General features: G+C 38.0%; 1 protein-coding gene across 1 annotated transcript in view; it reads left to right on the top strand.

Annotated features, from left to right (window-relative positions):
• CPLANE1 (ciliogenesis and planar polarity effector 1) overlaps positions 1-13,640 on the top strand; it is a 137,601-nt gene that overhangs the window by 98,976 nt on the left and 24,985 nt on the right. Inside the window, exons 42-46 of the mRNA XM_039250526.1 lie at positions 1,203-1,463; positions 5,104-5,181; positions 5,965-5,967; positions 9,374-9,538; positions 13,079-13,109. Of these exons, the coding sequence (XP_039106457.1) occupies positions 1,203-1,463; positions 5,104-5,181; positions 5,965-5,967; positions 9,374-9,538; positions 13,079-13,109 (538 nt within the window). The remainder of the gene's footprint in view (positions 1-1,202; positions 1,464-5,103; positions 5,182-5,964; positions 5,968-9,373; positions 9,539-13,078; positions 13,110-13,640) is intronic.

Raw genomic sequence — 13,640 nt, 5'->3', positions numbered from 1 at the left:
CTCTCTCTCTCTCTCTCTCTCTCTCTCTCTCTGCCTTCCCTGCTTGCACACACATCGTGCTCTCTCTTTATTCTCAAAATGAATAAATAAACTTAACAGAAAAAGATTTTCTTTCTCTCTTTCCCCCTGCCCGTCTCCCTCACGTGTGCTTTCTCTTGCCCTTTCTCTCTCTCAAATAAAAAAAAATTTTAAAAAATCTGTGTGGAAGATAGGGGCAAAATAGAGATAGAGATGCTAATTGGGGTCTATCTATTGTGAAAGCTTCACCTTAGCAGTGGTGATAGGAATGGAGATTTTTTTGGTAATCATCAATATTTAGTGTTACTTTGGGTCTGAAGGAAAGAGAAAAACCTTGAATGACTCTCAGACCTCTGGCTTAGGAACCTTGATGAGTGGTAGTGCTATTCACCAACCTGGGGGATCAGGAAGATGGAACAGGTTGGAGGGGCAGAGTTTCAGTTGCTATTGCTTTTGGGACAACCTAAATGAGATATCCAGGACACATGGTTTAAGGCCTGGAGCTCACAAAGGTGCCATGTGAATTTGAGAGTCACCTGTGTATCAGTGACATCACCCAGGGAGGAGAGTGGGCAGAGTGAGAAGAAAAGTGAGCAGAGGCTGGCACCCTGGAAATACTGATGGGTCAGAGGGGCAGGTGTAGAGGAGAAGAACAAGAAGACCACTAAGAGGGAAGACCAGTAGGGGAAGGAAGAGACCCAGAAGCCAGAAAAAGGATGCATTTAAAAAAGAAGTGTTTCAAATTTGGGACAAGAATCATTTGAGCTTAAGAGTAAGGTAGAGTCATTGGCTTTGATATTGGTCTTGGGAGGTTTGATGTTAGCCCGAGATCCCATGTAGAGTTGGTAATGGCCCACAGAGGGCCTGGCTTTTACTGTGGGACGTTGCTGCTTTTCAAGTAGAGTTTTAAAAAGTCAAGAATATTACATAAAGTTGCTTTTGATGAAGCAGAGGGTAAAAGTAACATTCAAACTGCCTTATATATGGAGTCCTATGGTAATATTAATACTGTTATATATTCTTATTTCACAACAGACAACACTCAGAAGTTAAGAAGCTGAAGTGTTATATTTCTGAAGGAATGTTACGTTGACTTAAAATGAGATCTTCAGAAAATTAGATCATCAGCATCTACTTCTCCCTTAATTGTAATCAATTCTGATATTACCTTTATTAATATTTAGATATGCTGAAGCCGGACTGTCAATTCAAAGAGCAGAGCTCCAAGTTAACTGCTGCAGAAGAGTATTTGCTGTGGGAGCTACTGCGGGATATCTCTGCGGCTCACCCCACGCAGAGCTCTGCAGCTCGCCGGCTAGAGCATCTCACCTCTAAGCTTCAGAAAATTGATGAACAACTGTTAGCAATAGAGAACATTGCTGAAAACATAGAACAGGATTGTCCCAGACAAAAAATGCTAGATCGACACTGTGATAAGGTAGGCCGTCTTTTATTTTAGCTATTTGTTTGGTACTGAGTTATTAGAGTTTGGTGTGATGTAATTTTAGACACTTGAATTTTCAAAATAATGGGAAATTTGCTTTTGGGTTTTTTTTTGTTTTTTGTGTTTTGTGTTTTGTGTTTTTTTGAGCTAGGGTTGCTCAACCTCAGCATTACTGATATTTGGGCCAGATAACTCTTTGTTGTGGGAAGCTGTCCTGTGCATTTTAAGATATTTAGTAGCATAATAATAATAAAAAAAAGTCTTCAGATGTTCCCAAATGTTCTTTGGGAGGCAAAATGACCCCCAGTTGAGAACCAGTGCCTTAAATTTTTAAGAAGTGAACCAGAGCTTTCTACCAGGAAAATAAATAGTTGAATTAAAAAACAAGAATGTGGTTTTAAATGAACCCTGCTCTTAATTATTGTTTTCTTCAGCAAGATTTTTTTAACTTTACAAATATTATTTCTTTATATTTGGAATTCTCAGTTTCTTTGAAGTATTTTATACAATGGGAATAGTAGTTCTTAGACATTTTCTGTATCTTTAAAAAATACTTAGAGATTATTTATGTGTGTTATCATGGTAGTTAGACAAATAGGAAGTCTCAAACATGAATTATTTTGCACAACCTGTTTTTTTAGGAAGTAAAATTTATATAAAATAAAGATTAAGGCACTAATAGTAAAAATATTTTGAGTGTGTTAAAAGCCTTGTATTGGGAAATGCAAATTGGTCTGCAGGATAAGAATTCCATCATTGACTTACCTGACAAATATTCCAGGTTGCTAGCAGGTTGAGATTTTAAAAGATGTATTAGGTTTATAATATTTCTTTAATTCAAACCTTTAACACATATTAAAAAGTTAAGATTAAACATATGTAAAATTACACTGGAAAAATATGAAGTAGGACTACTATTATGTAACGTTATTATGATGTTTATTTGGTGTTTTCCTTTTTGTTTTTTTTTAACCCGGACTTAGATCTATCACTTCAGAATGAGTGTTAAGTTTCAGAGTCATCTTTGGAACTCCTTATTCCAAGGAATCACTTTCAAAGTTGCCTTATGTTCTAGTATATTAAGCATATCTAGAGCCAAATACGTTACTTACCCTTGAATTGAGTCTTGCTCCTCCCTCGCTCCAGAGTCCAAGAGTTTGTTCCTTCAACAAACATTGAGCTTCTTCTATATGCTGGGCCATGTGCTAAGTTGTGCGAATGGAAAGATAAGTAAGGCATTCAAACTCACTAACCTCAAGCAATTTAGACTCTAACAAAGGAAGATAGGTGTATACTCCAGTATATACATATGAACAGAGTGCAGTGAGAACACTGCAGGACACAGGACCTGTTGTGACTGGACGAGTGAGTGAGTGAAGCTGTGGCATCAGAGAAGGCTCTGTAGAGCTTACTCTTGACCTGGTAATGAATTGATATTCATCAGTTAGATAAGGAAAGGCTGATGGAACATTGTGAGGTAGAGGTTGATGGTACTGCGCTTTAAGACATCTGGCAGTAGAGGTAGGTAGGGGCAGCTAAGGAATGATGGGAAGTATTGTTTGCCATGTCAAGTGATTAGGATTTTATCCCATAAATAGGCAAGTAGGAACCATTGAAGAATTGTAAACAGTGAAATGATACGATTAGACACTGGCAGCAGCAGTGTGGAGGGTGGATGGGAGAGGAGAAGACTGAGAACAGGGAGATAGTTGGGTCATAGTGGTTTGAAACTGGCTGCTCATTAGAGTCATCTTGGGAACTTCAGATGTTAGAATTGCAGACTTATGGACCCAGACCCCTCAGATTCTGACTTTAAGTAATCCTACGGTGGGACCCAGGAATTTGTTATTAGTAAGCTTCATGAATGATTCTTATGTAGCTAGCTCTATACTGGATTTACTGATTGCTGATCCACTGAATACCAAGCCAAGAAGTAATAATGTTAGCATTGAGAATGGAGGGAAGGATGTCACAGGACTCAGAGGGTGATCAGCTATGGGAAGGTGAAGAAGAATAGAGAGATCACAGTGGCGTCCACATTTTGAGCCTGGAGTCATTTTCCAAACTAGGGAAGAAGTAGTATGTGTGTTTTGGGAGGAGAGAGGCACAGTGATTTCAGTCAGAAACATGTTAAATTTGAGATGTTGTGAGAATAGTGGGCAGTTGGATATATGCTTCTGGAGCTTAGGAGCTAGGTTTGGGTTGATGGTACAGATTTTAGAGTCCTTAGGAGGAAATCCAAATCATAATAGAGCACTCACCCAGAGAGAGTACACCGAATGAGGAGTTAAAGCGGATAAAGGAAGGAATTTTGTGGATGCACAAACTGTTAAAGATGAAGATTCAACCAAAAAGCTTGAGAAGGAGCATTCTGAGGTAGTAGGTGAAAGCAGCTAAAGGAAGAGTTTCAAGAAGGAATTTCCACACATCTGGATCCATTACATAAAAGGACAGATGTGTAAGTGATGATCTTTTTCAAAATATACATGGCAGGCCTACTGAGTCTAGGGTAGTAGGATGTAGACAGAGGAAGGGGTAGTGGCTTGGCAAGGGGAAGGGTGTAGATCACACATCTGTATTTTGAAAAAGTTCCTAAAAATTCTGTTATTGCTCCCCTCTCGGCCCAAGCCTTTTTTAATATTGGAGGATAGGGTTTGTGTCTCTTGCTTGGTACATGGCAGCCATTTGATGAATGTTTATATAATGGCTATCTTCGCTCTCTCGGTTTCAGATTCTGATAGTAATAAAATCACATTTATATAATAAAGACTTATCACCAGAACAGTTGTTAATAATTGTAGCAAAAGCTTGGGAGACCATTTTATTTTTTTATTTTTTTTATTATTATTTTTTACAAATAGTTTATTGTCAAATTAGTTTCCACATAACACCCAGTGCTCATCCCCACAAGTGTCCTCCTCCGTGCCCATCCCCCCTCCCCCCCACATCCATCCGTCCTCAGTTTTTGTCAGCATTCAAGAGTCTCTCATGGTTTGCCTCTCTCCCTTCCCCCCACCATTTCCCCCATTGGGAGACCATTTTAAAGGAAGAGTTCAAAGGAAGGTTGCTCCAACTCCAGAAGTATTTAGTCTGCTAAGATGACTACTCTGAAGGAACTAGCACTGATTTAAATGAAACGTGAGGCATATTGTTTCAAAATGTTCTCATCCTATTATAATGTACACATAAATACAAAGGTTTTGACTTGTTTAATTAAGAGGACAGACTGTAAGCCTGGATGAGGCAGAGGGATACTTGTGTACAAGTGCTGACTAGGGGCTTTGAAGACCTAGGTTCAGATCCATGTTCTGCCACTAAGAGAGTCACTCAGTTTCTCTGGGCCTCTTCTCTCTTCTGTAAAATGAAAGGTTTTGTCCGAGTAGGAGTTAACATTCCTCCCCAGTCTAAATTGTGTGATCTGTTTTCCTTAGGAAAGGGTAGATCATTTAGACTACAAATAGATAAAAATTTCCTTCTCTTTGTCTATCCCTACCATTTAGCTCTTATTGGATATAATCCCATTTCATTCTCTTGTTACCTTAATATTTAAAATGTACATTAAATTACCTAACAGTATTATGAAATTCTCAAACTAAAATTTTCAAGTTATTTTGTTGTATGTGTTTTTCTATAGGGTGAATCCCTAGACCATATTGAAGTGTCCTCTGGTCTTGAATCTGAAAAAACATTGGCTTCAAAAGTCACTGGTATTTCGGAAGGTTTGTATGTGTGGTGGGGTTAGCGGGGAGTGGTTGGGCCTGAAGCCTTGCTCTCAGAAAGGAAGCATTTGCCCTTGGGAGTGCCAGAACTGGAAATAGTTTTCATTTGTGACCTGAAGCCATCAGTCCCCTAACTGTTAGATTAGGATTATTTTGGGGCACCTGGGTGGCTCAGTCGGTTGAGTGCCCAACTTTGGCTCAGGTCATGATCTCACAGTTCATGGGTTCGAGCCCCACATTAGGCTCTGTGCTGCCAGCTCAGAGCCTGGAGCCTGCTTCAGATTCTGTGTCTCCCTCTCTCTCTGACCCACCCCTGCTCACACTGTCTTCTCTCTCTCAGAAATAAATAAAAACATTTAAAAAAAAAAAGGGGGGGGGATTATTTTTGTGACCATTGGATTGGCTCCCACCCATGCCATTTGTTCCTGAGCAGCCAGTGCTGTAACCTCCTAGAGTAGGCACCACCAGCCACACTCGCTGAGGCTGCACACAGCTTTGTGCTGTGGTTGCTGCTTGTCCCTGGTCATCTGCAGAACTGGAATTTGAGGTTCTGGTTAAATGACCAGGCAGTGGTAAGATGGTATGTTCTTGCATTTCTCATTGAAATAATGAAATGAGGTACGTAAAAACTTTTCTACTATATCTATTACTGTTATCCTTTTACTGTCTTTCATTTAGTCTTGCCAGCAAAGTAATGTGTTTTTTTTAAATGGGCTTTGGTTTCTTGATTCTATTGTTTCTTTCTTTTTTTTTTTAATGCTTATTTTTGAGAGACAGAGAGAGAAAGTGCAGGTGGGGGAGGGCCCGGGAGAAGGGGACAGAGAATCCCAAGCAGGCTCTGTGCTGACAGCAGAGAAGCCTGACATGGGGCTTGAACTCATGAATACTGAGATTATGATCTGAGCTGAAACCAAGACTTGAACGCTTAACCGACTGAGCCACCCAGGCGCCCCTAATTTTCTTTTTCATATATTTCTACTCTTAGCTTTATTATTTCTTCTGGTTTTGATGTCATAACCTGTTAGCTTTTTCCTAACTTCATTTCTTTATTTTTTTATAATGTGTGCATTTGAAGTTGAACATGTTCCTGCAAGGACCCAGACAGGGGTGTTGATATGAACCATGTTTTGGTGTTGTTCAGTTCTCAGTAGTTTGTAATTTGTATTAATATGTCTTCTTTAGGGGCACTTGGGTGGCTCAGTCGGTGAAGTGTTCAACTCTCAGTTTCGGCTGAGGTCATGATCTCACAGTTTGTCTGGGTCTCTATGCTGACAGCAAAAGCCTTCTTGGGATTCTCTCTCCCTCTCTCAGCCCCACTGAGAGCCCACTTCTGCTCACTCACTCTCTCTCTCTCAAAATAAATAAATAAATCTAAAAAAAAGATGTCTTCTTTAGTTTATAAAACGGATTTTTAGCTTCTCAATATTATGGGGTTTGGGCTATATTTTTAATTTTACGTTTTCATTGTATTATATTTGTTTGCTCATTTGTTTGAGAGAGTAAGCACATGCATGCAGGGGAGGGGCAGGGGGTTGAAACAGAGAGAGAGAGAGAATGAGAGAGAGAGAAACAGAATATCCCAAGCAGGCCCTTTGCTGTCAGCCTGGAGCCTGATGTGGGGGTTTAATCTCCCGCACTGTGAGATCATGACCTGAGCTGAAATCCATAGTAAGACGCTTACCCGACAGAGCCACCCAGGTGCCCCTGAAGTTTCCTCTTTATTTTTGGTTTATTTTATATTTTTGATACAAGTGTGTTTCAGTGTACATAGTTTAAAAATTTATTCTGTATGGAAGTAGGAATGATTCTTTAAGTTGCAGGTTTAATGTTGGTTATTTTGGGGGCACCTGGGTGGCTCGGTTGAGCGACCAGCTTCAGCTCAGGTCATGATCTCACAGTTCATGAGTTCGTGCTCCGCATCAGGCTCTGTGCTAACAGCTCAGAGCGTGGAGCTTGCTTCTGATTCTGTGTCTCCTTCCCTCTCTCTACCCCTCCCCCACTCACTCTCTGTCTCTGTCTCTCAAAAATGAATAAATGTTAAAAAAAATTTTTTTAATGTTGGTTATTTTTCATCCATTTTCTTTTGGAGTACTGCTTCCTCCCCATTCTTTCTGTTCTGTTTTCTAAAACACCAGCTATGTTGGACCTTCTCACTTTATTCTCTGTCTCTTAACTATTGTTTTTTGTGTTTCCTTTTTTTTAATTCATTTTTTAAATTTACATCCAAGTTAGCATATAGTGCAACAATGATTTCAGGAGTAGATTCCTTAATGCCCCTTACCCATTTAGCCCATCCCTCCTCCCAAAACCTCTCCAGTAACCCTCTTTTTGTTCTCTATATTTAAGAGTCTGTTATGTTTTGTTCCCCTCCCTGTTTCTATATTAGTTTTGCTTCCTTTCCTTTATGTTGATCTGTTCTGTGTCTTAAAGTCCTTATATGAGTGAGGTCATATAATATTTGTCTTTCTCTGACTAATTTTGCTTAGCATAATACCCTCTAGTTCTAGAATGGCAAGATTTCATTCTTTCTGATTGCTGAGTAATAGTCCATTGTATATATTTACCACATCTTCTGTATCCATTCATCCATCGATGGACATTGGCTCTTTCCATACTTTGGCTGTTGTCGATAGTGCTGCTGTAAACATTGGGGGGGGGGGTGTTCCCTTTCTCTGTCTCTTAACTATTAATTGCCACCTTTTTATCTCTCAGTGATGTACTCAAGGTGATGCCCTCCAATCTATCTTTTAGTTACTTATTTTCTCTTCTGCTATGTCTTCTTTGCTATAGCATTTTTTATTTTTACTACATTCTTAATGTCTAGAGGTTCTGTTTATTTCTTTTTCAAATCTGTTTCCTGGATGTACTGTCCTGTTTTTTACTATGGTTTCTATGCCCTTTTATCTATTTAATGATTTTAGTAATATTTTATTCCCTTTCAGATTGTTTTACTTCCTGTGTGCATATTCTCAATAGTCAAATCTGCATACTGGTCTCTTTCATGGTTGTTTCTTTGTGCGATTTGTAATTTTTGTTTTTTTATCATGAACTTATCTTTAGGGGAGTTCTGGGTTGTATATGTTGGTCTTTGAAGTGGCTTTGTATTTGCTTCTTGCTATCTACTGAAGTAGAAAGAGGTTTTGGGACAAGTTTTCATATACATTTCTTGGCCTGGAGTTGCTGTGCACATACGTGGTATAAATTTGGATCCCATACTTGTATGTGGCAAGACAAGTTTTGATTCTCTGAGTTGACTTATTTTTCTCCCATCTACTATTCAGGAAGATAGAAAACTTCTTTGCTGCTTCTCCATGGTTTTTCTTATCCTCACTTTTATGGACAGACCTATACTTCAGTGCCCTGGGTCATGCAAAGGTAGCTCAGTTCTCCCCACTGCAGATGGCAGAAAGCACATCTCCTGTTTCTCTATGGACTATACCAGCGTCCTTGCCCATATATTGCCCAGCTTTGATTCCCTTTTCTTTTCCAGCACTGGGGCATTTCTTTATTTACAGGGCTTGATTGCATATTAATCTATTTATTTTTTTATTCCTTTTAAGTAGGCTCCATGCCCAGCATGGGGATTGAACTCACAAGTGCATGACCCTGAGATGAGGAGTTACCTGTTCTACTGACTAAGCCAGCCAAGTGTCCCTCATCTTTTTTTTTTTAATTTAGTATTTCTTCTGTGCTTTTATAACAGGGTGTGAACCTGTCTACTTTAGCTCAGTCTGCCATGTTTTCTGAAACTGATAATAAACTTAAAAGTTTTGGGTGTCCTGGGTGACTCAGTTGGTTAAGTGTCCAATTCTTGATTTCAGCTCAGGTCATGATCTCATGGTTCATGAGTTCAAGCCCTGCATCAGGCTCTGCTCTGACAACACAGAGCCTGCTTGGGATTCTCTCTCACCCTCTCTCTCTGCCCCTCCCCTGCTTGCATTCTCTCTGTCTCTCTCTCCTCTCTCTCTTTTTGCTCTCTCTCAAAATAAATAAACTTTATAATAAACTTATAGGTTTTTTTTTTACTATGAGAGGTTAAGTTTTAAATATATTCAATTATTTCATTATATAGTAGAAAGTTATCACAATAATATGTTGTAAACTTCTATCTGTTGCCATATGAAAGGGTTAACTAAGTGTTATATCTTTTTTCCATGTGCTTTTTTTCTTCTACTGTTTTCCTTTGGATTAGTACATTTCCTGACTCGTATGAATAAGGAAGATCAAAGTGACAAAGAGGAGACTTCAGAAACTGAATTTTCAGTAACAGAAACTCATTCTAGTCAGAAAACCTGTATGTTTCCTTCTGCTGATTCAGCTGTCAGCCTTTTCAGTGACCAGAATACAACTTCTCCTGGTATTGTTGTTCACTTTTTTTTTGTTTACATTGTTACCTTCTAATACACTATTGCTGAAGAGTGTTTTCTGGGAACACAGTTGTGAAGAATTTGTGAAGCCATTTTGCAATATTTATAAATTTCAGAGGAAGGGAGGTTACAATTTGTGTCATTTATTGAAGAACTGATTGTCATCTTCATAAGATATTACTAAGATATATCATATTTCTAATAAGATGTAATATGTGATTAGATATCTCCAAGTTATTTTAATAAAATGTTAAATGCAACTGGAATTACTATACTATCTGATTTTACAAAAATTGAGAAATTCAAACTCTGCCAACATTGAGAACCTTGAGTTTTAATTATGAAAACAAAATAACACTTGTAGTATATTGAGTCTCTGCTGTGTCCCAGATATTGCTGTGTTACAGGCATTGACCCTGGTGTAAGCCTAACCTGTAAGGTAGATGCCATTATTATCCCCATTTTACAGTTGAGCATATTGAAACTTAGAAAGGTTTGGTGCCATTTTTTATTCTATTTCATTTGGAGCTAGCATTTAAAAATGCTATTCTTTAGTCCTAACAACTACATTTTGTCATATGAATAATAGGTCATACTAAATACAATACTTGGACTCCTGATAGTGGCTTTGAAATATATATATTTTTAGCTCTTAGCTATTGATGGTCAAAAATGATTAATTTACTGAATGTTTATGGTATATTTTATTATCATTTTTAAATTTAATGTAAGTAAAAATGCTATTTAAAAATTTTTTTGTAAGGTTTATTATTTTGAGAGAGAGAGAGAGTTAGCGAGTTGGGGAGGGGCATAAAGAGAGAGTGAGATAGAGAATACCAAGCAGGCTCCATGCTGTCAGCACAGAGGGGTTTGAACCCATGAACCATGAGATCATGACCTGAGCCAAAATCAAGAATTGGAAGCTCAACTGTCTGAGCCACCCAGGTACCCCAAAGATGCTATTTTTAAATGACATTGCTGTTACTTAAATAAAAGAAAAGCTATTAAGAATCTGGCTTTAAGTCTTGTAATTTTTTTTTTCTCTAAGTTCTTTGTAGATTCCATTTGTGTTTTAGTCATTGTAGGGGGACAGTCATCTCTGCTTCACCAAGTTGTTGTGAAGATTGACTCTTGTATATAAAGCACCGAGCTGTGAACCTGTTTGATTCCTGTAGGGTCTCTGACATCGGTAGCTTTTCTGTCCCCACTTACAGAGGAGAGTTGACAGGTGGCGTTAAAGAGGTTGGAGAGAGTTCTGACTATATGCGAGAAGTGTAAACCCCATTTTATAACAGGGGATCACTGGAGAATTCTTAGTAGAGAAGTATAAAGAGGGGGTTTTGAGGAAGATTAGAATGGAGGCAGAGGTCCATTGGTGAGCTGTTAAATTCATCTGGCCTGTGAAACAGTAAGGACCTGGGCAGTTTGGGAAAGCGAGAGACATTGTGAATAGGCAGCTGCTGTCACTACTAAGTGGATAAAAGAGGAGGAGGAGAAAATGAATGGCTACTTTGTGTTGTCAGAGTACAGAAACAAGTATATCCTAGCTCTGATGTCAACCTCGAGAGCACCTTAAGACCATATGTAACAGTTTAACATGATGCTGAGGTATATAAATAGCCATATTTAGGACCCAGTTTTTTTATAGAAAGTGGAGCTTGATGAGAGGATTAAGCTTGAAAAACGGATGTAAAAGCCTTTTATCTAATTATATAATTAAGAATTATATATACATATATATATTGCATCTGTTGTTAGCAAGAAATATGGAAAAGGGGAAAATGCCGAAGAGCAGCCTGTGAAATGTCACCCTGTAGAGAGTAAGGGAGCCTTAGGGAGAGACACGGACAAGCAGACTCTGGGGAGGGATTTTCAAGGAAAAGTAAGTGGCTAACAGTTTCACAAGAATCCAGAAGGTCAAGAATAAAGATTGAATTTGTTAAGGACTTTGGTTACTTTCAATGTAATATCAAGAGTAGAAGGAGGCAGGCTGGGGATAGAGACCGGCTCAAGAAGCTCTAAGTATAGACTACTTAAGAATTCTGATAGTAAAAGGAAGTAGAAAAATAAGAGAAATGAAGCCAAAGATTATTTCAAGATGGGGATAAAGACAAAATCTTTAATGTTGAAAGGAAGAAGAAAAGAAAGTAGCAGGAAAAGTGAGATGGGAAGTACCAGGTTTGGGAGGTGATTCATTCAGGATTGTAATAGCTTCTTAAATTGGGAAGTGAGAAGAAAGGAGAAATGTCAGTAAATGGCATAACACATATAAAGATGGATAATTAAATTGTTTTTCTCTAGTATTCAATATCTAATGTAAATTAAAAAGCAAACCAAATTTTTTTTAGAGTACAGAATTTAGATACCCTAATGCCCTGATGGTTGTTTTCTTTTCCAAAGTTGGCATCTTAGAAAGACGGATAGTCACTTCCTTACTTCTAATGCTCAAAACCAGCATAGATTTTCTCCTTTGAAATTGACTTCCGTTTCTTAGCACGTTTTTGTTGGTGTTTAGAAAAATATTTATTTTTGAGAGAAAGAGCACAGTGGGGAATGGGGCAGAGGTGGGGAGGACAGGATCCAAAGTGGGCTCCATGCTGACACCAGAGAGCCTGATGCAGGACTCAAATTCAGCAAACCACAGGATCATGACCTGAGCTGAAATGAAGAGACAGATGCTGGTACCCCTCTTGCGATTGATCTTAACAGTGGCAAATAATTTATTCACTGAAGATGGATTTAATTTTCGGTACTAACTACCAGATATCCAGAAGCATTTCTGATAGATGAAGTAGATAATCAAGCTAAGAGCTACTGTTTGGAATTTTTAAAAAAAGGAATTGTGATTTTCAAGGAATAAAGCTGATCTGTGTGTTCAGTAAATTGTGAAGGCAGTCCCATAGAAGAGTTCCAAAATTGGTTTGAAAATGAATTAGGGATCAAATCTTCCTGTGTAACTACTGTGAAAAGATATTTAGATATAACACGTTTCTGCCCTTTGATAAAAGGAATTGGAAAAGAAATTTATGGTTATGATCCCACGGCTCACGAGTTCAAGCCCTGCATCGGGCTCTCTGTTCTCAGGGTGGAGCCTGCTTCAGATCCTCTGTCCCCCCCTCTCTCTGCCCCTCCTCACTTGCTCTTTCTCTCTCTCTCTCTCAAAAATAAATAAAACATCTAAAAAATAGATATTTTCCCAGATGTATTACTTTGGATCATCAGAACATTTTTGTTTTAGTAAATTGCATTTCAGTATTTTAAACTTTGTTGTAAGCGAAGGACAGTACTTCCTAAAGTATATTTTTCTGAGTACTCTGGATAGAAAAGTCATAATCTGAAAATGCAGAGTATTCACTACCAAATAGCTTATTCAAGAGGAGGATAAAAAGACAACACATATATACCTTTAAACTTATTTGGAGGTTTAAATATATTTCAATTTCTGGTTACATAATTTCTAAATCAGGTTAATAGATAAAAGTAAAAAAAACTGACCTGAAATTTTTATTCATAATGTTTCTTTTTTTTAGGTGTGAATAATAGTGATGAGTTATTGGAGAGGTAAATATCTTAAGAATTAATTCACAATTTTACTTGAAGTTGAGCATAAACTGAGTGGAAAACTTTGTTGTTCACGTGTATGTGAGCTTCTACACCACAGATTTTTTCATGGACTCTAGGAATATATTTAATTTTCGCTGGGGATGGAATGTTTTAAGAAGCTGAGGTTTGCTATTTTACATCCTTTTAATGTTTTAGCATGGGGAATTAGAGTATAACAGACTGCGTTTGCTACATTTCTTTAACTCCCAAGGCATCCAGCAGGCAGGACAGGTAGAACTGAACTCCTGAGCCTTATGTTCACTTTTTTAAGAGCCCCTAAGAAGTCACCAATTATTGATGATTTGACTTTTGCACTGAAGATTACTGGAAAGTAGAAGGAACATTAGTTCTAGGTTGATGATTTTGGTGTTCATTTATGCTCTTAGGGGGCATAGTTTTACATGTTCATTTTTTAAACTTTACATGTTCATTTTTGATTAATGTAATTAAATTATAGATAACTGACTTATCTTTCTCAAATTCCATTTG

Source organism: Hyaena hyaena, unplaced genomic scaffold (genome assembly GCF_003009895.1).
Source record: "Hyaena hyaena isolate Hyena2069 unplaced genomic scaffold, ASM300989v1 scaffold_372, whole genome shotgun sequence".
Taxonomy (NCBI): domain Eukaryota; kingdom Metazoa; phylum Chordata; class Mammalia; order Carnivora; family Hyaenidae; genus Hyaena; species Hyaena hyaena.
The sequence above is the reverse complement of the archived record's forward strand: the minus strand, read 5'-3'. Positions and strand labels throughout refer to the sequence as shown.